At 43.2% G+C, this 26488-nt stretch overlaps 1 protein-coding gene across 2 annotated transcripts in view; it reads left to right on the forward strand.

Moving 5' to 3' along the window:
• The first annotated feature begins 753 nt into the window (after nt 1-753).
• The window catches only part of BEND7 (BEN domain containing 7), a 132002-nt gene continuing 106267 nt past the window's right edge, over nt 754-26488 (forward strand). For both annotated transcript variants that reach the window (XM_069765185.1, XM_069765187.1), the window contains exon 1: nt 754-1150. In XM_069765185.1, the coding sequence (XP_069621286.1) occupies nt 1090-1150 (61 nt within the window). In that variant the 5' untranslated portion in view covers nt 754-1089. The remainder of the gene's footprint in view (nt 1151-26488) is intronic.

Consider the following 26488-nt stretch of genomic DNA (forward strand, 5'->3'; position numbering starts at 1 on the left):
TAGGGGAGCCACCTACACACTGGATCAGAGCTCCCCCTTCTGGCCTGGAGTCAAAACGTGTTGCACGTATGTGTTACCTGTTAAAGGCATCTGTCGTGCATAATAATTTGGAACAGCGCATTGTGTGCTTAGTTTTAGAAAAAAATACTGTTATTATTTAGAGGTTTTCCCAATAAAAATGTATGTACACACTTGGCAACAGTTGTCATGCTCAAAGTCTGTCAGTTCCTAAAATGCATCAAATTCCCTAACGTAAATGTGAACACAGCCTAACAAAGCAGTGTGTCCAGCAACCTGCAGCACACAGGACAGCGCCATGGCTTGCCCAATATTAGGAAAATGTGACATGACAGCCACCAATACCGTGTCCTGATAAAACCAGGTTGTGTCAAGTTCACTGGTACTCAGTCAGTAGACAGGGACCATAATTAACGTGCGCCTTTCATTAGTGAGTGTAGCCAGGGCCATAGACATGTGTGTGCCCTGTGAGCAGGATCATTGTACCAACGCAGCCGCCACAGCTCTACGGTACTAACAAAGCCGAAGAATGACCGTTAGCTGGCAGCTGCGCATGCGCCTCTCATTCCTCGTTCCCGCCTCTTTCTGAGGTGTCGCTTCTACCTACACTGAGCTGATGACGTCACGCACTACGTCTCTTCATTCCACCCTGCTGTAATGCTCCTGGTGACCGGCAGGTGTCAGACTCCCTCCTCGTCGCTCAGTCATTCTCTCCCCTGTTTATCATTGACCCTAAAAGAAAAAGGAGAAAGCAAAACAGAAGAGAGAGGTAGCGCGGGCCTGTCTGCTCCAGTCCTCCGGGGCTGCTCAGGAAGATGCTCGGCGTCAGCTGGGAAGTCCCACGGCTCGGCTTATGATTTCTCCACATTCTCGCCTGCATTCCTATTGGAAGCCTGGAAAAACTTTGCCTTCTCCCACCAGTTGGAAGTCCCGCTGGCAGAGCTGTGCCCTGTGCTGCTGGCACACACCCGCGCTCATTTCCTTCTTCTTCCTCCCCTCCCTTCCCTGTCACCGTCCTAATCTGTCTGATCTCTCCCTGTGCCACTGCCTTCTTCACACTACTGGCGAAGAATGGAGTTTTCGGAGAGGAGAAGGAGCAGGAAATCCCAGAGCTACAAGCTGGTGAATGAGGGTGAGTGAGCAGGCATGGGGACACCTGTCAGAGGCGACACGGCTGGCTGCTACTGCTAGGGTGCAAGAGGTTCTGCAGCAGCGCGGGTCTGTCTGGGCTGCTGCTGGATGCCAGGCTGGGCCTCTGCTAGGGAAGCAGCCAGTGCCAGTTATGGTGTCCGCAGGGAGACACAATGACAGACAAGCTGCTGAATGGACAAAAGCCCAGGGGACCCCACAGGAGACCATGACAGCAGCACGACCCCCATCCTCCACACGTCTGCCCTCACTGTGTGTCTGCACCCTGTCAGCAAGTGGCACCACTGCTGTCTGGGCATGGGGGCAGCTGATTTATTGTCACAATCAAAAACTAGACATATATATATACACATATATTCACACACCTATATATATATACACACATCCAGATATGTACACATATATGCAAACACGCATATAAATTTATACGCTTACACACGTATATATTTACTCATTCATATCTATATATATACATATATATGTATATACATATCTATATATATATATGTATACACATACACTCACATATATATCTCCTACCATCTGTTGCTCCCAGACTGGGGCGTGCAGGGGGAGATCTGCCCACGGGGTTCATGGCAGGTGAAGATGTCTCCGGTACAATGGCCGTATACAGACTTCTGTGTCACTGGAGCTGGTGCCATGATATCTCACTTTTCCAGGCTCCTGATTGGCAGTAATCCTTAGACTTGCAGAGATGTATCCTCCACTCTGATGTTATGTGACTAGTCAGATCTGCTACATTGGTGTCCACCGGTCATTTTTTAATTTAGAGGAATGGCTTTTACACAGTGTACGCTTTATGAAGATGATTATACTGTGTGAGACATCACCAAGACAGGAGTATACAGCTGTGACCTCCTGTATACAGACTACATTTGGCCATACTCTTAGATTTCTGCCAGAAATTTGAGTTATGTGGGAACAAATTGGCTGCCCCCAAGTATCTTTTATGGTGAAACGTGTTGGATATGAAGCGGTTTAGTCCGTGGGAGACAAACACACTTAATGGTGTACTGCCGCCGCCTCTGGTTATCACAGCGCAGAAGTTTTGGTCGCTTCCCCAAGGTTTCTGAGGGTTGAAGCTAGTTATGGTTGGAGTGACAGCCCCTGTGTTTTAACGGGTATTCCCATCGTGCACATTTATGTGATATCCACAGGATGGGCCCCTGTTCTCGTGATAGATGCAGGTCCTAGTTATAGTTTATATGAGATGGGAAAACCGCTATTGCCCAGAGCAAATACACGACAAGAATGTAATTCAAATTCACACGGCGCTCATATGGGGCTCCCTGTGCTCTGTGTGGATGTGCATTCTGATCCTTATTCCTATGCATTATACTATACTTGGCAGACCACATGGATTTACCAACATGTAAACAATAACTGTTTTCTTTTTTCATAAACAATAATACACAAAAATAAGAAACGTTGTAATCTATCTAATTAAAGAAATCCACTTACGGTATTTATCCTCCTGGATTGTTCATCCATTCTTAGAAATCTCAATTCATGGTTTCAGTGAATGCAGATTTTCACATTACTGAGATAGGAGATGGCAGCTGGTGCGCATAAAGTTCCATGGAGAACTAAGAGTTCCTTCAGGAAAACATGCAGCAGCAGAATGTATCTGCCTCTAGCTCCTCTCCATAGAACATTATGAGCAGTAACTGCACTCTCCTGTCTCAGTAATAGGAAAATCTGTATTCAGTGTAGACAGATTATATCCATTTTCATGTATTGATTTATGACAAAAATCTAAATGGTGGCAGTCGCATTGTCTGGTAGAAAAGAGCGTTATGTTGCTTTTCTCCTAGGTTCACACTTATGTATAGATATTATGTATTTAAAGGGAACCTATCAGCGGATACATTCTGCCTGGTCCAGGGCAGTATGTATCAGACGCTGGCTGCATGATTTCAGTTATGTATGTAGGGTTGATTCTGAAACAATGTGGCGTTTCACAGAAAACCATACATTAAAAGCCATAAAAGCCACTGGGAGATTAGTAGGTCAAGCGGATCGTGGGGGTCTGCTGTTGTCAGTTATTGGCAGTGGGCGGGGAGATGTCACCTGGGACCACCCTGTTTTTTACTAGTTTCCCATGTACCTCGCTCCCCAGTGGCTTCTGAAACATGTTTTTTCCTTGACATGCAGCTGTTAGGATCCATTTAAATGACAACCTATTGTTTCCATCATATATAACCACAACAGGCAGAACCAGCACCTCTTTACTGTGGAATTGCAGCAAAGAAGATATAGCCCTGCCACTAGGAAGTGAGACACAGCAAAAATCTCTTCCTGCCGTCGTTACTGACATTGCCTCATCAAATCATTTTTTTTTCTCTTTTTTTTTAATCACGCATGCGATTTCTACGTACCAGCCGGGCTGAGGATAGCTGGAGATTATCATTTGCAGGGATTAGGATATACATGTCATACATCAGAGATGGTTGGGGCCATAATAAATCAATCTGTTCACATTGTGGCAGTTCCACATGATATATGGGTAACAGTTCCCTTTCTAATGCAAGTAATGACAAAATAGAGTATTACTTAGTCACACTGGTGAATTATTAACCCTTTGTCTCTTAAGGAAGTCATAGGTTTGGTAAACCATTGTTAGAAATAATTAATGTCAAACCTTTGTTTTAGCTGCTACCTCTGGAGTGGGATTCTGGCTTTGTGACCAGTTTGTTTAACAACAATTATTCTGCAACTGAAACTCTGATTCATGGTGATAGGAAGTAGAAGTTTCCACATGTAATGTTATCATATGGAAGAATGATGCTCATCGCAGGATTATGGGCGGACATACAAGATCAGTGGTCATCTAGGACAATTTATGTATGTGATATTTTTAAGAAATAAAACCAGTATGGGTTTCATTGTAGATCTGAAAGGGAATATTTTGTGAAAAAAATAAAGTTTTCTTCATTTGTTTTATTAACCCCTTCATGACCCAGCCTATTTTGACCTTAATGACCTGGCCGTTTTTTGCAATTCTGACCAGTGTCCCTTTATGAGGTAATAACTCAGGAACGCTTCAATGGATCCTAGCGGTTCTGAGATTGTTTTTTCGTGACATATTGGGCTTCATGTTAGTGGTAAATTTAGGTCAATAAATTCTGTGTTTATTTGTGATAAAAATGGAAATTTGGCAAAAATTTAGAAAATTTCGCAATTTTCACATTTTGAATTTTTATTCTGTTAAACCAGAGAGTTATGTGACACAAAATAGTTAATAAATAACATTTCCCACACGTCTACTTTACATCAGCACAATTTTGGAAACAACATTTTTTTTTGCTAGGAAGTTAAAAGGGTTAAAATTTGACCAGCGATTTCTCATTTTTACAACGAAATTTACAAAACCATTTTTTTTAGGGACCACCTCACATTTGAAGTCAGTTTGAGGGGTCTATATGGCTGAAAATACCCAAAAGTGACACCATTCTAAAAACTGCACCCCTCAAGGTGCTCAAAACCACATTCAAGAAGTTTATTAACCCTTCAGGTGCTTCACAGCAGCAGAAGCAACATGGAAAGAAAAAATGAACATTTAACTTTTTAGTCACAAAAATGATCTTTTAGCAACAATTTTTTATTTTCCCAATGGTAAAAGGAGAAACTGAACCACGAAAGTTGTTGTCCAATTTGTCCTGAGTACGCTGATACCTCACATGTGGGGGTAAACCACTGTTTGGGCGCACGGCAGGGCTTGGAAGGGAAGGAGCGCCATTTGACTTTTTGAATGAAAAATTGGCTGCACTCTTTAGTGGACACCATGTCACGTTTGGAGAGCCCCCGTGTTCCTAAAAATTGGAGCTCCCCCACAAGTGACCCCATTTTGGAAACTGTACCCCCCAAGGAACTTATCTAGATGCCTAGTGAGCACTTTAAACCCTCAGGTGCTTCACAAATTGATCCGTAAAAATGAAAAAGTTCTTTTTTTCACAAAAAATTTCTTTTCGCCTCAATTTTTTCATTTTCACATGGGCAATAGGATAAAATGGATCCTAAAATTTGTTGGGCAATTTCTCCCAAGTACGCCGATACCTCATATGTGCGGGAAAACCACTGTTTGGGCACACGGCAGGGCTCGGAAGGGAAGGCGCGCCTTTTCACTTTTTGAATGGAAAATTAGCTCCAATTGTTAGCGGACACCATGTCGCGTTTGGAGAGCCCCTGTGTGCCTAAACATTGGAGCTCCCCCACAAGTGACCCCATTTTGGAAACTAGACCCCCAAAGGAACTAATCTAGATGTGTGGTGAGCACTTTGAACCCTCAAGTGCTTCACAGAAGTTTATAACGCAGAGCCATGAAAATAAAAAATAATTTTTCTTTCCTCAAAAAGCCTGGAATTTCCTATTTTGCCAACGGTAATAGGAGAAATTGGACCACAAATGTTGTTGTCCAGTTTGTCCTGAGTCTTCACAGATGTTTACAACGCAGAGCCGTAAAAATAAAAAATCATTTTTCTTTCCTCAAAAATGATGTTTTAGCAAGCAATTTTTTTATTTTCTCAAGGGTAACAGGAGAAATTGGACCCCAGTAATTGTTGCACAGTTTGTCCTGAGTATGCTGGTACCCCATGTTTGGGGGTAAACCACTGTTTGGGCACACATCGGGGCTCGGAAGTGAGGGAGCACCATTTGACTTTTTGAATACAAGATAGGCGGGAATCAATGGTGGCGCCATGTTGCGTTTGGAGACCCCCTGATGGGCCTAAACAGTGGAAACCCCTCAATTCTAACTCCAACACACCCCTAACCCTTATCCCAACTTTAGCCGTAACCCTAATCACAACCCTAACCCCAACACACCCCTAACCACAACCCTAACCCCAACACACCACTAACCCTAACCACAACCCTAATTCCAACCCAACCCTAACCCTAAGGCAATGTGCCCACGTTGCGGATTCGTGTGAGATTTTTCAGCACCATTTTTTAAAAATCCGCGGGTAAAAGGCACTGCGATTTACCTGTGGATTTACCGCAGATTTCCAGTGTTTTTTGTGCGGATTTCACCTGCGGATTCCTATTGAGGAACAGGTGTAAAACGCTGCAGAATCTGCACAAAGAATTGACATGCTGCGGAAAATACAACGCAGCGTTTTCGCGTGGTATTTTCCGCACCATGGGCACAGCGGATTTGGTTTTCCATATGTTTACATGGTACTGTAAACCTGATGGAACACTGCTGCGGATCCGCAGCCAAATCCGCACCGTGTGCACATAGCCTAATTCTAAAGGTATATGCACACGCTGCGGAAAACGGTGCGGATCCGCAGCAGTTTCCCATGAGTTTACAGTTCAATGTAAACCTATGGGAAACAAAAATCGCTGTACACATGCTGCAGAGAAACTGCACGGAAACGCAGCGGTTTACATTCCGCAGCATGTCACTTCTTTCTGCGGATTCCGCAGCGGTTTTACAACTGCTCCAATAGTAAACCGCAGTTGTAAAACCGCAGTGAAATGCGCAGAAAAACCGCGATAAATCCGCGATAAATCCACAGCGGTTTAGCACTGCGGATTTATCAAATCCGCTGCGGAAAAATCCACAGAGGACCAGAATACGTGTGCACATACCGTACCCTAACCCTAACCCTAGTTCTAACTCCAACCTTAGTGGGGAAAAAAAAAATCTTTATTTTATTATTGTCCCTACCTATGGGGGTGACAAAGGGGGGGGGGGGGTCATTTACTGTTTTTTATTTTGATCACTGTGATAGGTTTTATCACAGTGATCAAAATTCACATTGGAACGAATCTGCCAACCGGCAGATTCGGCGGGCGCACTGCGCATGCGCCCGCCATTTTGGAAGATGGCGGCGCCCAGGAAAGAAGACGGACGGCCCCCGGGAGGCTAGGTAAGTATAAGGGGGGAGATCAAGGCACGGGGGGGGGGAAATCAGGGCACGGGGGGGCGTCGGAGCACGGGGGTGGATCGGAGCATGGGGGGTGGATCGGAACACGGGGGGGTGGATTGGAGCATGGGGGTGGATTGGAGCACGGGGGGATCGGAGTGCGAGGGGGTGGATCGGAGTGCAGGGGGGGTGGATTGAAGCACGGGGGGTGGGATTGGAGCACGGGGGGAGCGGACAGAAGGACGGGGGAGCGGAGCACAGGACGGAGGGGAGCGGACCACAGATCGGAGGGCTGGGGGGGCGATCGGTGGGGTGGGTGCACATCAGTGTTTCCAGCCATGGCCGATGATATTGCAGCATCGGCCATGGCTGGATTGTAATATTTCACCAGTTTTTTAGGTGAAATATTACAAATCGCTCTGATTGGCAGTTTCACTTTCAACAGCCAATCAGAGCGATCGTAGCCACGGGGGGGGTGAAGCCACCCCCCCCCCCTGGGCTAAAGTACAACTCCTCCTGTCCCTGCAGCCTGGGTGAAATTACAGTTAACTCTTTCACCCGGCCTGCAGGAGCCCATTCCGGCCATGACGCATATGCTGCGTCACAGGTCGGAATGGCACAGGTTTTCATGACGCATACGGTGCGTCAAAGGTCGGGAAGGGGTTAAATCAAAGTGTTCTCTGTAATATATATATATATATATATATATATATATATATATATATATACACACACACACACACACTGTGCTCTAAATTATTATGCAGATGACATTTTTCTCGGATTTTCCTAAATGGTCGGTGCAAATGACAGTCAGTCTAATAAAAGTCATCACCCATTAGAGTATACATCAAATTTTATTGATGAAACCTCCCAATGATAACAGTATAATCTCCAAAATGAATAGAAACTCAAAATGCACTGTTCCAAATTATTAGGCACAGTAGAATTTCTATACATTTCATATGTTTTAAAGAACTGAAAATGCTCATTTGTGGAATTTGCAGCATTAGGAGGTCACATTCACTGAACAAAAGAGCTATTTAACTCCAAAACCTACTAACAGGCCAAATAACATGTTAACATAGGAACCCTTCTTTGATATCACCTTCACAATTCTTGCATTCTTGAGTTTTTGGAGAGTTTCTGCTTGTACGTCTTTGCATGAAGTCAGAATAGCCTCCCAGAGCTGCTGTTTTGATGTGAACGGCCTCCCACCCTCATAGATCTTTTGCTTGATGATACTCCAAAGGTTCTCTATAGGGTTGAGGTCAGGGCAAGATGGTGGCCACAACATGAGTTTATCTCCTTTTATGCCCATAGCAGCCAATGACTCAGAGGTATTATTTGCAGCATGAGATGGTGCATTGTCATGCATGAAGATGATTTTGCTCCTGAAGGCACGTTTCTGCTTTTAGACCATGAAAGAAAGTTGTCAGTCAGAAACGCTATATACTTTACAGAGGTCATTTTCACATATTCAGGAACCTTAAAGGGCCCCACCAGCTGTTTCCCCGTGAGTCCGGGCCAAAACACGATTTCTCCACCTCCTTGCTGATGTCGCAGCCTTGTTGGGACATGGTGGCCATTCACCAACCATCCACTATTCCATCCATCTGGACCATCCAGGGTTGCTCGACACTCATCAGTAAACAAGACTGTTTGAAAATTAGTCTTCATGTATGTCTGGGCCCAATGCAACCGTTTCTGCTCATGAACACTGTTTAGGGGTGGCCGAATAGTAGGTTTATGCACCACAGCAAGCCTTTGAAAGATCCTACACCTTGAGGTTCGAGGGACTCCAGAGGCACCAGCAGCTTCAAATAACTGTTTGCTGCTTTGTAATGGTATTTTGGCAGCTGCTCTCTTAATCCAATGAATTTGTCTGGCAGAAACCTTCTCCATTATGCCTATATGTGCATGAACTCTGTCTGTGCTCTCTTCACAGTATGATGATCACAAAGTTTTTGTGAAGTATCTAATTTTTTCATACCTTGTCCAAGGCATTGCACTATTTAACGCTTTTCAGCAGCAGAGAGATCCTTCTTATTTCTCATATTGCTTGAAACCTGTGGCCTGCTTAATATTGTGGAACATAATTTTTAAGTAGTTTTCCTTTAATTAGAATCACCTGGAAAACTAATTATCACATGTGTTTAAGATTGATTTCAGTTATCTATTGAGCCCTGAGACACAATACCATCCACAAGTTTATTTCAAAAACAAAACAATTAAATCTTTATGACACTTAAATCCAATTTGCATAATAATTTGGAACACAGTGTATTCATGGCCGAAAATGTTGGCACCCTTGAAATTGTTCCAGAAAATGAAGTCTTTCTCCCACAAAATTATTGCAGTTACACATGTTTCGTTATACACATGTTTATTTCCTGTGAGTGTATTGGAACAACTCAAAAAACAGAAACAAAGGCAAACTGGGCATAATTTCTCACAAAACCCCAAATATCCAAAAACGGGCAGCACAAAATTGTTGGCACCCTCAACTTAATATTAGGTTGCACACCCTTTGGAGTAAATAACTGCAATCAATCGCTTCCTATAACCATCAACAGCAATCAAAATGCAAATTTATTAATCATACAATGTGGTTTTCTGGTTATTATTTTTAGATTCTGTCTCTCACTGTTGAAGTGTACCTACGATAAAAATTCCAGACCCCTCAATTCTTTGTAGGTGGGAAAACTTTCAAAATCAGAATTGTATATAAAAAAAAAATATATATATATATATATATATATATATATATATATATATATATATATATATATATATATATATATATATATATATATATATATATATATATCTCTAATATATAAAGCTGAATGTGTGTGTGTGTGTGTGTGTGTGTATGTGTGTATGTCCGGGATTGGCATCTGCACCGTCGCAGCTACAGCCACAAAATTTTGCACAGTCACACGTCTGGACCCCGAGAGCGTCATAGGCTATGTTGTGAGGCGACATTTTAACCCCGCGCGTTCCAATTCACCAAACAATTTTGCCCCTATCTACATAATGGCGAAAAAGTGAAGGGAAATGTGTTGGAGGCGTCGCAGCTACAGCAACAAAATTTTGCACAGTCACACGCCTGGACCCTGAGAGCGTCATAGGCTATGTTGTGAGGTGAAATTTTAACCCCGCGCTTACCAATTCACTAAACAATTTTGCCCCTATCTACATAATGGGGAAAAAGTAAAAGGAAAAGTGTTGGAGGCAAATTGACAGCTGCCAGATGTGAACAAGGGGGACTTAAAGAATGAGAGCGATGGCGCCAAAGAGTATATACCGTACAGTTGCTACGGTGGGGCCCCGACATTGGATACTCACCACACACGGAGATATGAACACACACACAAAATGCGCCACACACTACCACGCACTTGAACACATATACCACCCTCAGCACACATTTCACCACACATACACCAACCTTGCCACATAAAAGTCGAAAGACAAAAGTCGCCGCTCAAAACTCGCCACGCGCAAAACTCGCCACATGCAAAACTAGGCTCACGCAAAAGTCGCCACACGTGCAAAACTCACCTCATGGAAAACTCGCCACACGCAAAACTTGCACACGTGGAAAAATTGCCACATGCACAAAAGTTGCAACACATGCAAAAGTTGCCTCACACAAAACTTGCACATACTCAAAACGCACCACACATAAAACTCGCCACGCGCAAAACTCGCCATCCGCAAAACTTGCTGCACACAACTTGCTACACTAACCTATCACATGCAACTCGACACACAAAAAGTTGCTACACGCATGTCGCCACATGCAACTCAACACACACAACTTGACACATGAAACTCGCCCTAAAACACACACAAGTCTGGTATCATCCTTCAAAAATTAAAATCTGATTAATAAGCAGACAAACTACAAGAGCAACAAATGTACCATATAGGAAATACGGCAGCTGTCAGTCCCATGACCTGTCTATTATGTGTATGTGTGAGCTAATATATACTGCCAGGGGGGAGGGCTTCCTGTTGGCTGGGGATTTATCAGGCTGCCAATTTAGCTTACAAATACTGAGGTAAAAATACTGACCAAATAACGTGTGAACGAGGTCTAATACAGGAGGAGATGACACACAGGTATATATTATATACAGGGGAGATGACACACCGTTATATACTATATACAGGAGAGATGACCCACAGGTATATACTATATAGAGGAGGAGATGACATACAGGTACATACTATATACAGAAGGAGATGACATACAGGTATATACTATATACAGGAGGAGATGACACACAGGTATATACTATATACAGGAGGAGATGACACACACATATATACTATATACAGGGGACATGACACACAGGTATATACTATATACAGGAGGAGATGACAACCTGGTATATACTATATACAGGGGCGATGACACACAGGTACATACTATATACAGGGGCGATGACACACAGGTATATACTATATACAGTGGAGATGACACACAGGTATATACTATATACAGGAGGAGATGACATACAGGTATATACTATATACTGAAGGAGATGACACACAGGTATATACTATATACAGGAGCACATGATACACAGATATATACTATATACAGCAGGTGATGACTTACAGGTACATACTATATACAAAAGGAGATGACACACGTATATACTATATACAGGAGGAGATGACATACAGGTATATACTATATAAAAGAGGAGATAACATAGGTATATAGAGGAGATGACATACAGCAGGTATATACTATATACAGGGGAGATGACATACAGGTATATACTATATACAGGAGGTGACATACAGGTATATACTATATATAGGAGGAGATGACATACAGGTATATAGTATATACAGAAGAGATGACATACAGGTATATAATAGAGGAGATGACACATGGGTATATACAATATACAAGAGATGACATACAGCAGGTATATACTATTTACAGGGGAGATGACATACAGGTATATACTATATACAAGAGAAGACATACAGGTGTATACTATATATAAGGGAGATGACAAACATGTATATACTGAGGTGAAAATGAGAGGTGTGAGGTGAAAATGAAAAGGTGTGAGTGCAAAATGAGAGGAGTGAGGGAAAATAGTGGAGTGATCGGAAAATGACAGATGTGACGTCGAAATGACAAGTGTTGGGGGGAATGAGAGGAGTGAGGGGGAAAATAAAAGGAGTGAGGGAGAAAATGAAAGGTGTACGGGAGAAAATGAGAGGCATGATGGGAAAATAAGAGCAGTGAGGTGCTATAACTAACCACAGATATTTCCTATGCCCAGGCAAAGCCGGGCTCTTCAGCTAGTATATATATATAGCATGTACAGTTCTTTCCGTCCAGTACCTAAGGGTATGTTTCCACGTTCAGGAAACGCTGCGTTTTTGACGCTGCGTTGAGCCGCAGCGTCAAAAACGCAGCGTCCAGATGTTACAGCATAGTGGAGGGGATTTCATGAAATCCTGTCTCCACTATGCATTAAAAGACGCGTGCGGCAGACCCGCGAAAACGCACATGCGGCGCATCTTTTAAGAACGCAGAATGTCCTTACATTGCAGAAAAAACGCAAGGACAGCGCAGGTAACCTGCCAGTGACCTCAGGTGCAGATTTGGTCAGGATTTTACCTGCATAAAATCCTGACCAAATCCTGCTGCAATCCTGAACGTGGACACATACAGTGGGGCAAAAAAGTATTTAGTCAGTCAGCAATAGTGCAAGTTCCACCACTTAAAAAGATGAGAGGCGTCTGTAATTTACATCATAGGTAGACCTCAACTATGGGAGACAAACTGAGAAAAAAAATCCAGAAAATCACATTGTCTGTTTTTTTAACATTTTATTTGCATATTATGGTGGAAAATAAGTATTTGGTCAGAAACAAACAATCAAGATTTCTGGCTCTCACAGACCTGTAACTTCTTTTTTAAGAGTCTCCTCTTTCCTCCACTCATTACCTGTAGTAATGGCACCTGTTTAAACTTGTTATCAGTATAAAAAGATACCTGTGCACACCCTCAAACAGTCTGACTCCAAACTCCACTATGGTGAAGACCAAAGAGCTGTCAAAGGATACCAGAAACAAAATTGTAGCCCTGCACCAGGCTGGGAAGACTGAATCTGCAATAGCCAACCAGCTTGGAGTGAAGAAATCAACAGTGGGAGCAATAATTAGAAAATGGAAGACATACAAGACCACTGATAATCTCCCTCGATCTGGGGCTCCACGCAAAATCCCACCCCGTGGGGTCAGAATGATCACAAGAACGGTGAGCAAAGATCCCAGAACCACGCGGGGGGACCTAGTGAATGAACTGCAGAGAGCTGGGACCAATGTAACAAGGCCTACCATAAGTAACACACTACGCCACCTTGGACTCAGATCCTGCAGTGCCAGACGTGTCCCACTGCTTAAGCCAGTACATGTCCGGGCCCGTCTGAAGTTTGCTAGAGAGCATTTGGATGATCCAGAGGAGTTTTGGGAGAATGTCCTATGGTTCGATGAAACCAAACTGGAACTGTTTGGTAGAAACACAACTTGTCGTGTTTGGAGGAAAAAGAATACTGAGTTGCATCCATCAAACACCATACCTACTGTAAAGCATGGTGGTGGAAACATCATGCTTTGGGGCTGTTTCTCTGCAAAGGGGCCAGGACGACTGATCCGGGTACATGAAAGAATGAATGGGGCCATGTATGGTGAGATTTTGAGTGCAAACCTCCTTCCATCAGCAAGGGCATTGAAGATGAAACGTGGCTGGGTCTTTCAACATGACAATGATCCAAAGCACACCACCAGGGCAACGAAGGAGTAGCTTCGTAAGAAGCATTTCAAGGTCCTGGAGTGGCTTAGCCAGTCTCAAGATCTCAACCCTATAGAAAACCTTTGGAGGGAGTTGAAAGTCTGTGTTACCAAGCGAAAAGCCAAAAACATCACTGCTCTAGAGGAGATCTGCATGGAGGAATGGGCCAACATACCAACAACAGTGTGTGGCAACCTTGTGAAGACTTACAGAAAACGTTTGACCTCTGTCATTGCCAACAAAGGATATATTACAAAGTATTGAGATGAAATTTTGTTTCTGACCAAATACTTATTTTCCACCATAATATGCAAATAAAATGTTAAAAAAACAGACAATGTGATTTTCTGGATTTTTTTTTCTCAGTTTGTCTCCCATAGTTGAGGTCTACCTATGATGTAAATTACAGACGCCTCTCATCTTTTTAAGTTGTGGAACTTGCACTATTGCTGACTGACTAAATACTTTTTTGCCCCACTGTACCCTTGGCTGCACAAACTCTGTTTTATTTTTGCTGGCAGTGCTCCCTTGATCCTAAGAGGAGTGATTTACAGGTGTATGCCTAACAGTTTGCTAGTCACTGCAGAGGCAGTTGGAAAATGCTGCCCTTACATATGGCACAGTAGTTTGATAACTGATCCTTAAAGTGGTATTCCCATCTCCAAGATCCTATTCTATTATGTAGTAGATTTAATAATAATAATAATAATAATAATATTAGCAAATACGTCCAATTAAAAATGGAGTGCAGTTCTTCTGATTTGCTATGTTGCTTACCCCATGTGCAGGTCATTGCAGTAATTAACCCCTTCCCGACATTTGACGCCACGTAGGCGTCATGAAAGTCGGTGCCAATCCGACCCATGACGCCTATGTGGCGTCATGGAAAGATCGCGTCCCTGCAGATCGGGTGAAAGGGTTAACTCCAATTTCACCCGATCTGCAGGGACAGGGGGAGTGGTAGTTTAGCCCAGGGGGGGTGGCTTCACCCCCCCGTGGCTACGATGGCTCTGATTGGCTGTTGAAAGTGAAACTGCCAATCAGAGCGATTTGTAATATTTCACCTATTAAAACTGGTGAAATATTACAATCCAGCCATGGCCAATGCTGCAATATCATCGGCCATGGCTGGAAACACTAATGTGCCCCCACCCCACCAATCGCCCCCCCAAGCCACCGATCTGTCCGGTACACTGCTCCGGCTCCCCTCCGTCCTGTGCTCCGCTCCCCTCGTGGTCTTGTCCGCTCCCCCCATGCTCCAATCACCCCCCCATGCTCTGATCCAACCCCCCCGCGCTCTGATCCACCCCCCCCCGTGCTCCGATCCACCCCCGTGCTGCGATCCACCCCCCCGCGCTCCGATCCCCCCCATGCTCCGAGAACCCCCCCCCCCTCCCCCGTGCTCCACCCCATCATACTTACCGATCCTCCCGGGGTCCGTCTATCTTCTCCCTGGGCGCCGCCATCTTCCAAAATGGCGGGCGCATGCGCAGTGCGCCCGCCGAATCTGCCGGTTGGCAGATTCGTTCCAATGTGAATTTTGATCACTGTGATAAAACCTATCACAGTGATCAAAATAAAAAACAGTAAATGACCCCCCCCCCCCCTTTGTCACCCCCATAGGTAGGGACAATAATAAAATAAAGATTTTTTTTTTCCCCACTAAGGTTGGAGTTAGAACTAGGGTTAGGGTTAGGGTACGGTATGTGCACACGTATTCTGGTCCTCTGTGGATTTTTCCGCAGCGGATTTGATAAATCCGCAGTGCTAAACCTCTGTGGATTTATCGCGGATTTATCGCGGTTTTTCTGCGCATTTCACTGCGGTTTTACAACTGCGGTTTACTATTGGAGCAGTTGTAAAACCGCTGCGGAATCCGCAGAAAGAAGTGACATGCTGCGGAATGTAAACCGCTGCGTTTCCGTGCAGTTTCTCTGCAGCATGTGTACAGCGATTTTTGTTTCCCATAGGTTTACATTGAACTGTAAACTCATGGGAAACTGCTGCGGATCCGCACCGTTTTCCGCAGCGTGTGCATATACCTTTAGAATTAGGCTATGTGCACACGGTGCGGATTTGGCTGCGGATCCGCAGCAGTGTTCCATCAGGTTTACAGTACCATGTAAACATATGGAAAACCAAATCCGCTGTGCCCATGGTGCGGAAAATACCACGCGAAAACGCTGCGTTGTATTTTCCGCAGCATGTCAATTCTTTGTGCAGATTCTGCAGCGTTTTACACCTGTTCCTCAATAGGAATCCGCAGGTGAAATCCGCACAAAAAACACTGGAAATCTGCGGTAAATCCACAGGTAAATCGCAGTGCCTTTTACCCGCGGATTTTTAAAAAATGGTGCTGAAAAATCTCACACGAATCCGCAACGTGGGCACATTGCCTTAGGGTTAGGGTTGGGTTGGAATTAGGGTTGTGGTTAGGGTTAGTGGTGTGTTGGGGTTAGGGTTGTGGTTAGGGGTGTGTTGGGGTTAGGGTTGTGATTAGGGTTACGGCTAAAGTTGGGATAAGGGTTAGGGGTGTGTTGGAGTTAGAATTGAGGGGTTTCCACTGTTTAGGCCCATCAGGGGGTCTCCAAACGCAACATGGCGCCACCATTGATTCCCGCCTATCTTGTATTCAAAAAGTCAAATGGTGCTCCCTCACTTCCGAGCCCCGATGTGTGCCCAAACAGTGGTTTACCCCCAAACATGGGGCCGGCAGATTCGTTCCAAAGTGCATTTTGATCACTGAGATATAATCTATCACAGTGATCAAAATAAAAAAAATAGTAAATGACCCCCCCCCCCCCTTTGTCACCCCCATAGGTAGTGACAATAAAAAAATAAAGAATTTTTTTTTTCCACTAAGGTTAGAATAGGGTTAGGGTTAGGGTTTCGATATGTGCACACGTATTCTGGTCCTCTGCGGATTTTTCCGCTGCGGATTTCATAAATCCGCAGTGCTAAACCGCTGCGGATTTATGGCGGATTTACCGCTGTTTTTTTGCACATTTCACTGCAGTTTTACAACTGCGATTTTCTATTGGAGCAGTTGTAAAACCGCTGCGGAATCCGCAGAAAGAAGTGACATGCTGCGGAATGTAAACCGCTGCGTTTCCATGCAGTTTTTCTGCAGCATGTGTACAGCGATTTTTGTTTCCCATAGGTTTGCTTTGAACTGTAAACTCATGGGAAACTGCTGCGGATCCGCAACATTTTCCACAGCGTGTGCACATACCTTTAGAATTAGGCTATGTGCACACGGTGCGGATTTGGCTGCGGATCCGCAGTGGATTGGCCGCTGAGGATTCGCAGCAGTGTTCCATCAGGTTTACAGTACCAAGTAAACCTATGGAAAACCAAATCCGCTGTGCCCATGGTGCGGAAAATACAGCGCGGAAACGCTGCGTTGTATTTTCCGCAGCATGTCAATTCTTTGTGCGGATTCCGCAGCGTTTTACACCTGTTCCTCAATAGGAATCTGAAGGTGAAATCCGCACAAAAAACACTGGAAATCCGCGGTAAATCCGCAGGTAAAACGCAGTGCCTTTTACCCGCGGATTTTTCAAAAATGATGCTGAAAAATCTCACACGAATCCGCAACGTGGGCACATAGCCTTACGGTTAGGGTTGGAATTAGGGTTGTGATTAGGGTTATGGCTACAGTTGGGATTAGGGTTAGGGGTGTGGGGGGATTAGTGTTGGAGGTAGAATTGAGGGGTTTCCACTGTTTAGGCACATCAGGGGTCTCCAAACGCAACATGGCGCCACCATTGATTCCAGCCAATCTTGTATTCAAAAAGTCAAATGGTGCTCCCTCACTTCCGAGTCCCGATGTGCGCCCAAACAGTGGTTTACCCCCACATATGGGGTACCAGCATACTCAGGACAAAAAGCGCAACAATTATTGGGGTCCAATTTCTCCTGTTACCCTTGTGAAAATAAAAAATTGCTCTCTAAAACATCATTTTTGAGGAAAGAAAAATGATTTTTTATTTTCACGGCTCTGCGTTGTAAACGTCTGTGAAGCACTTGGGGGGTTCAAAGTGCTCACCACATATCTAGATAAGTTCCTTGGGGGGTCTAGTTTCTAAAATGGGGTCACTTGTCGGGTTTCTACTGTTTAGCCACATCAGGGGCTCTGCAAACGCAACGTGACGCCCGCAGAGCATTCCATCAAAGTCTGCATTTCAAAACGTCACTACTTCACTTCCGAGCCCCGGCATGTGCCCAAACAGTAGTTTACCCCCACATATGGGGTATCACCGTACTCAGGAGAAACTGGACAACAAATATTGGGGTCAAATTTCTCCTGTTACCCTTGGGAAAATTAAAAAATTCTGGGCTAAATAATTATTTTTGAGGAAAGAAAACGTATTTATTATTTTCACGGCTCTGCATTATAAACTTCTGTGAAGCACTTGGGGGTTCAATGTGCTCACCACACATCTAGATAAGTTCCTTTCGGGGTCTAGTTTCCAAAATGGGGTCACTTATGGGGGGTTTCTACTGTTTAGCCACATCAGGGTCTCTGCAAACGCAACGTGATGCCCGCAGAGGTTTCCATCAAAGTCTGCATTTCAAAACGTCACTACTTCACTTCCGAGCCCCGACATGTGCCCAAACAGTGGTTTACCCCCACATATGGGGTATCAGCGTACTCAGGAGAAACTGGACAACAACTTTTGGGGTCAAATTTCTCCTGTTACCGTTGGGAAAATAAAAAATTGCAGGCTAATAGATAATTTTTGAGAAAATATTTTTTTTTTTATTTTCATGGCTCTGCATTATAAACTTCTGTGAAGCACTTGGGGGTTCAAAGTCCTCACCACACATCTAGATTAGTTCCTTTGGTGGTCTAGTTTCCAAAATGGGGTCATTTGTGGGGGATATCCAATGTTTAGGCACACAGGGGCTCTCCAAACGTGACATGGTGTCCGCTAATGATTGGAGCTAATTTTCCATTTAAAAAGCCAAATGGCGTGCATTCCCTTCCGAGCCCTGCCGTGCGCCCAAACAGTGGTTTACCCCCACATATGGGGTATCAGCGTACTCAGGACAAACTGGACAACAACATTTGGTGTCCAATTTCTCCTATTACCCTTGGCAAAATAGGAAATTCCAGGCTAAAAAATCATTTTTGAGGAAAGAAAAATTATTTTTTATTTTCATGGCTCTGCGTTATAAACTTCTGTGAAGCACCTGGGGGTTTAAAGTGCTCACTAGGCATCTAGATAAGTTTCTTGGGGGGTCTAGTTTCCAAAATGGGGTCACTTGTGGGGGAGCTCCAATGTTTAGGCACACAGGGGCTCTCCAAACGCGACATGGTGTCCGCTAACAATTGGAGCTAATTTTCCATTCAAAAAGTCAAATGACGCGCCTTCCCTTCCGAGCCCTGCCGTGTGCCCAAACAGTGGTTTACCCCCACATATGAGGTATCGGCGTACTCGGGAGAAATTGCCCAACAAATTTTAGGATCCATTTTATCCTATTGCCCATGTTAAAATTAAAAAATTGAGACGAAAAGAAATTTTTTGTGAAAAAAAAGTACTTTTTCATTTTTACAGATCAATTTGTGAAGCACCTGAGGGTTTAAAGTGCTCACTATGCATCTAGATAAGTTCCTTTGGGGGTCTAGTTTCCAAAATGGGGTCACTTGTGGGGGAGCTCCAATGTTTAGGCACATAGGGGCTCTCCAAATGCAACATGGTGTCCGCTAACGATGGAGATAATTTTTCATTCAAAAAGTCAAATGGCGCTCCTTCCCTTCCGAGCCTTACCATGTGCCCAAACAGTGGTTTACCCCCACATGTGAGGTATCGGTGTACTCAGGAGAAATTGCCCAACAAATTTTAGGATCCATTTTATCCTGTTGCCCATGTGAAAATGAAAAAACTGAGGCGAAAAGAAATTTTTTGTGAAAAAAATGTACTTTTTCATTTTTACGGATCAATTTGTGAAGCACCTGGGGGTTCAACGTGCTCACTATGCATCTATATAAGTTCCTTGGGGCGTCTAGTTTCCAAAATGGGGTCAGTTGTGGGGGAGCTCCAATTTTTAGGCACACGGGGGCTCTCCAAACGTGACATGGTGTCCGCTAAAGAGTGGAGCCAATTTTTCATTCAAAAAGTCAAATGGCGCTCCTTCCCTTCCAAGCCCTGCCGTGCGCCCAAACAGTGGTTTACCCCCACATATGAGGTATCAGCGTACTCAGGACAAATTGGACAACAACTTTCGTGGTTCAGTTTCTCCTTTTACCATTGGGAAAATAAAAAAATTGTTGCTAAAATATAATTTTTGTGACTAAAAAGTTAAATGTTCATTTTTTCCTTCCATGTTGCTTCTGCTGCTGTGAAGCACCTGAAGGGTTAATAAACTTCTTGAATGTGGTTTTGAGCACCTTGAGGGGTGCATTTTTTAGAATGGTGTCACTTTTGGGTATTTTCAGCCATATAGACCCCTCAAACTGACTTCAAATGTGAGGTGGTCCCTAAAAAAATGGTTTTGTAAATTTTGTTGTAAAAATGAGAAATCGCTGGTCAAATTTTAACCCTTATAACTTCCTAGCAAAAAAAAATGTTGTTTCCAAAATTGTGCTGATGTAAAGTATACATGTGGGAAATGTTATTTATTAACTATTTTGTGTCACATAACTCTCTGGTTTAACAGAATAAAAATTCAAAATGTGAAAACTGCGAAATTTTCAAAATTTCGCCAAATTTCCGTTTTTATCACAAATAAACGCAGAATTTATTGAGCTAAATTTACCACCAGCGTGAAGCCCAATATGTCACGAAAAAACAATCTCAGAACCGCTAGGATCCGTTGAAGCGTTCCTGAGTTACCGTATTACCTCATAAAAAGACACTGGTCAGAATTGCAAAAAACGGCCAGGTCATTAAGGTCAAAATAGGCTGGGTCATGAAGGGGTTAACTGTCACTATAAGTAGTCGTAACTAGAGATGAACTTCAAAACACTAAAGAGCCAAGTTGAAACTAGTCCACAAGACTGATCTCCCTGTTCCTATACGTTTTCATGTGTATGTCTATATGTAAGCTAAAGAAGTATTCCAAGAGCCAATCCCAATATTTAGTAGGTGTAGAAATAATAATAATACTTATTAGCAAATACACCCAATTAGAAATGTATTATAGTTCTTCTGATTAGCTATGTCTCTTATTCCATGTGCAAGCATTGCAGTAGTTTAGGTATCCATGGTTACGACTAGAATTTGTTTGGCTCCCTCCTTATTCGGCAAGCTACAGTGCTTACCGAATAAGCTGCAGAGGGAATCCAGCTTCCTGGGTCACACTGATCATATACCCTAAGCTGTCCCCTCCCCATCCCATAGGAGGCCTGGGACAGAACTTCTAGTTAGACAAACGGATAACGAAAAGCAATTAACATACAAAACACTCCCCAAAGGTAGAGAGGTATATAGGGAAGGGTAAAAATGTACAAACCAAATGGGAATAGGACAAAGAGGAAAGCATACACCCAATAAACAGAATACAACAATCTCCAGCAGCAACAATGATCTCCAACTCAGCACAACGACTCCAAGGAGCTAGGGAGTAGAAGGGAAGGTCTGGCCAGATTTTCTAGAGAGAAGAAGTGACCAGGTCAGGAACAGCTGTGAGATGGAGCTGTAAGTTTCTAACCATCATAGAAAGGGTTGTTCACCTCTTCAGCACCAAAGGAAAGCTAAATCCATTTAATATGAAATGCAAACACACAGGCTAAATGGATGATCTGTGATTCACAATACGTAGTGATCTTCTAACCCCAGATCTCTGAGGAGGGCGTGACCCACTCGCCAGAGCCAGCATGAGCACCTGGTGCTCCAGGTCAAGTACTTGGGCCTTGAGCAGGCAGGGGGCCCAATCGCCATCGGGGACACTGGCGCACTATGGGGGCCTGGTGCCAGCGCCCATGAGTGCCCCCCTACTTGCACAAGGCCCCAGTAATTGCAATACTTACCTCTCCCTTTTGCTCTGCTGTGGAGTCTTTCGCTTCTCCTGACTGTGACGTTTCAGGTCAGAGGGCACGATAACATTACTGTAGAGCACTCTCTGCTCTGAACAGTCAAGGTGCAGAGAGCCAGATGACGGCAAAGCTGAGGAGTTCGAAGCAGAGCAGTAGCCAGCGAGGAGAGTTTTTTTTTTTTTTTTTTAATGTTTGGAGCAACATACGGGCCCATCATATACTGGAGCATTATATGGGGCCCATTATGCATGGTGCATTGTATGGGACCCATCATATGCTATATGGAGGATTATAAGGGGCCCATTATATATGGAGCAATATATGGGGTCCATCATATACTGGAGCATTATATGGGGCCCATTCTGCATGGAGCATTATATGGGCCCATCATATACTGTATGGAGCATTATATGAGGCCCATTGTATATGGAGCAATATATGGGGCCTATTATATATGGAGCATTACATTGGGCCCATTATATGTGGAGCATTACATGGGGGCCATCATATAGCGTATGGAGCATTATATGGGGCCATCATATACTGTAAGGAGCATTACATGGGGCACATTATATATGGAGCAGTATATATGGAGCATTATATGGGGCCCATTATATATGGAGCAATATATGGGGCCCATGATATTCTGTATGGAACATTACATGGGGCCCATTCTGCATGAAGCATTATATGGGGCCCATCATATACTGTATGTAGCATTATATGGGGCCCACCATATTCTGTATGGATGAATATATGAGGCTCATTATGTATAGAGCATTATATGGGGTCCATTATATATGGAGCAATATATCGGGCCTATCATATACTGTATGGAGCATTACATGAGGCCTGTCTTATACTGTATGGAGCATTATATGGGGCCCATCATATATTGTATGGAGCATTATATGTGGCCTGTCATATACTGTATGGAGTATTATATGGGGCCCATTATACTGTAGGAGCAATGTATGGTGTTAATTTTACTGTGTGGAGCATTAAATTGGGTCCATTATTCAGTATGGAGCAATATATGGGGCTCATTATACTGTATAGGGCAATATATGGTGTTCATTTTACTGTACGGAGCAATATATTGGGTCCATTATACTGTATGGAGCAATATATGTGGCTCATTATACTGTATGGAGCAATATATGGTGTTCCTTTTACTGTCTGGAGAAATATATGGGGATCATTATACTGTATGCAGCAATATATGGGGCTCATTATTGTGTATGGAGCATTATATTGGGTCCATTCTGTACGGAGCAATATATTGGGTCCATTATACTGAATGGAGAAATATGTGGGCTCATACTGTATGGAGCAATATATGGCGCTTATTATTCTGTATGGAGCAATAAATGGGGCTCATTATTCTGTATGGAGCTATATATGGAGTCCATTATACTGGATGGAGAATTATGTGGGGCTCATTATACTGTATGGAGAAATATATGGTGCTCATTGTACTGTATGGAGCTATATATGGGGTCCATTATTCTGTTTGAAGCAATATATGGGGCTCATTATTCTGTATGGAGCACTATGTGATGCCCATAATACTGTATGGAGCAATATATGGACGGCATTATTCTGCATCTGTCCACTAAGTGGTGCCCATAATACCATATGGAGCTCATTCTGTATGGAGCACTATGTGGTGCCCATAATACTGTATGTAGCAGTATTTGGGGCTCATTCTGCATGGAGCACTATGTGGGGCCCATAATACTGTATTGAGCAATATATGGAGCTCATTATTCTGTATGGAGCATTATATGTGGTCCATTATTCTGTATGGAGCACAATGTGATGCTCATAATACTGTATGGAGGACAGTACTGTCCGGTTTCTGAGCTATTGTAGAATTTACAATAGATATCACTCATGTAATGTAAGAAAGAAGTAAGTGAAATATTTGGCATTGTGCTGTACCTATATTTCTTTGCTGTTTCTGTGGGTCATGAATCGTGTTATGTGTTAAAGAGGCCCACTGAGACTCTTTTGCCCGGTGCCCACAAAAACCTAGAGCCTGCCACTCGGGACAGCAGAATTGCAATGAAAGGTTACATATCAATTATGAAGCTAGAGAAAGATAACTAATGTTTACCTATATTCAGAAATTAGTAAAACTAAGTACACCATCTTTGAATTCTATGGGTTTTTGTGAAACGCAACAAATTATATTGCGCCATGTTTTAACAGAGACTAGGCAAAATGCAGAAGCAGTGTGTGAAAATGAAGTACACCCAATGAATCAACATTTGTTTGTAGAAACACCTTTAGCAAAAATTACTTAAAGTAATCGTTTTCTGCACAAAGTTATCAGTCTCTTACATTGTTTAGGAAGAATTTTTCTTTACAATGTTTCTTAATTTCTTTGAGGTTTATGTGCATTCACATATGCATACTCTATGAAAGTCTCGCCACAGCATTTAAATTATATTGAGGTCTGGTATTTGACTGGATCATCACAACTCCTTGGCTCTTTTGTTTTTCAGCCATTCTGATGTAGATTGGTGTGCTTGGGATCTTAGTCCTACTGCATGAACTAGTTTCAGCCAAGCTTTAGCTTTTGGATAGACATCACACTTTACTCTAGAATTCTTTGTTGTATGGAATAATATTTAGAATTGAGAGTCCTCAGTGGCTGATACCTTTTAATGGCCAACTGAAAAGATGGTAACAAAGCTTTAGAGACTACTCAGGCCTCTTCATCAGGCATAGAATAAATGATACAACATCTGAAGAATCACATATTTATACACAACACAGCACAGAACTGTCATTATGGGCGAGTGATAAACAGTTGTGTCCATAAATATTGGAACAGTTCGCAGATAAGGAGTGAATGTTTTATTGTCCTCTAATGGAAGACTTCATCGTCTACTCGGTGACCACTGTGGTTGCAGAACAAGCAAAATCATAATTCCACCACAATGTTTGTCAGTTGGTATGTGGTGTCTGTGCTGATATGCTGTATTGTCTTTTGGCTTGTTCTGGTACAACTTTAGTGTGTTGCCATGTTGTTTTTGGAAATAAGAGGCTTTCTCCTGCCAACCCTTTCAAACATGCTATGCTTGTTCAGTCTTTTTGTTATTGTATTGTTTTGAAGTTGAACATTTAAAATGCTAAGGCCTTTAGAGTCTCAGCTGTAGCTCATGTCTTCTCACAATTTCTCTGAGCAATTCACAATCTGATTTGGGGGTTACTTTGCTGGGATGTCCTCTCCTAGGTTCAATTCTCTTCAATATATTCCACTTGGGAATAATCTTTCTACTTTTAGAAAGCTAGATTGCAAATTGTTTGGAAATGGCCTTAAAACCCTTCCCGGATAATTGGGGTGCAACGATTGCTTCTCTCATATCAGTGCTGATGTTTTCCCTCCTATGAATTATGCTAACACATGCCTGAATGCTCCAGACCAGCAAACTGCCAAAACTTCTGCTTTTACAGAAATGGCACACTTGCTGATGAACAATTCATCAAGGGCATTTGATAAGGGGCACTTGACTGCTACATGTGATCTAAAGGTCCAGTTCATCAAGCCTGGCTTTGTGCATGCCAGTCTTAATGAAGTGGTTGCCGAACTCATTGACAGTCGCACGTCACGTCAGGGTTCCTCCAGGAATTGTAAAGAAAAAAACTAAAAGGAAAAAATAAAACACAAGATATATTTAATTAGCAAATCACAATCGTTTTGTCTAGGCATGTAATCGCTATAAAATTAAAATGGCCGCCACTTTGTTTCACTGAGAGAAACCTGTCCTAGAATGTTAGAACAGGTGCCTGTGAGCATGTGCAGTAAGAAACTCTCTCCTCCATATGTAGGAAACTATTTTCCACTAATACTACTGGAGTTTTCAAAGTTGCTGAGGTAAAAAGAGGCCACTCACACTTCTGTATACCTGGGCTCTCTGAATAATGATATAAGTATCTCCTTGTCACGGCAGCGGAGCTTCCTGCTAAACATGCTCACAGGCATCTGTCCATTCTAGGGCAGGTTTTTGTCAGTGTAACAGGGTTATGGCCATTTTAATTCTACAATGATTACTTCTCTAGACAAAATTGTGATTTGCTGATTTAAATGTATTTAGGAATTTATTTGTTGTACAAAAGGACAGCACTATTAGGGTATGTGCACATGTTGCGGATCCTCTGCGGATCCGCAGCGTATTTTGAGGTGCAGAAACGCTGCAGATCCGCAATTGATTTACAGTACAATGTAAATCAATGAGAAAAAAAAATGCTGTGCACACTTTGCGGAAAATCCGCTGCGGAAACGCTGCGGTTTAAAAGAAGTAGCATGTCACTTCTTTTTTGTGAATCTGCAGCGTTTTTTTACCCATTCCATTATAGAAAACCGCAGGGGTAAAAAACACAGCAAATCCGCAAGAAAACCGCAGCAAAAACGCACAAAAAATGCTGCAGAACCGCACAAAAAATGCGACAAATCCGAAGGTGCATTTTCTGCCAGGAGAGGCAGAATCCGCACCAGAAATTCCTAAGCCTAATCCGCAACGTGTGCACATAGCCTTATTGCTGAATTGGATGCATGGTGGTAGCTACGCCCTGACCTGCCACATCTCCACCTATCTTGGT

Source organism: Ranitomeya imitator, chromosome 4, assembly GCF_032444005.1.
Source record: "Ranitomeya imitator isolate aRanImi1 chromosome 4, aRanImi1.pri, whole genome shotgun sequence".
NCBI classification, from domain to species: Eukaryota; Metazoa; Chordata; class Amphibia; order Anura; family Dendrobatidae; genus Ranitomeya; species Ranitomeya imitator.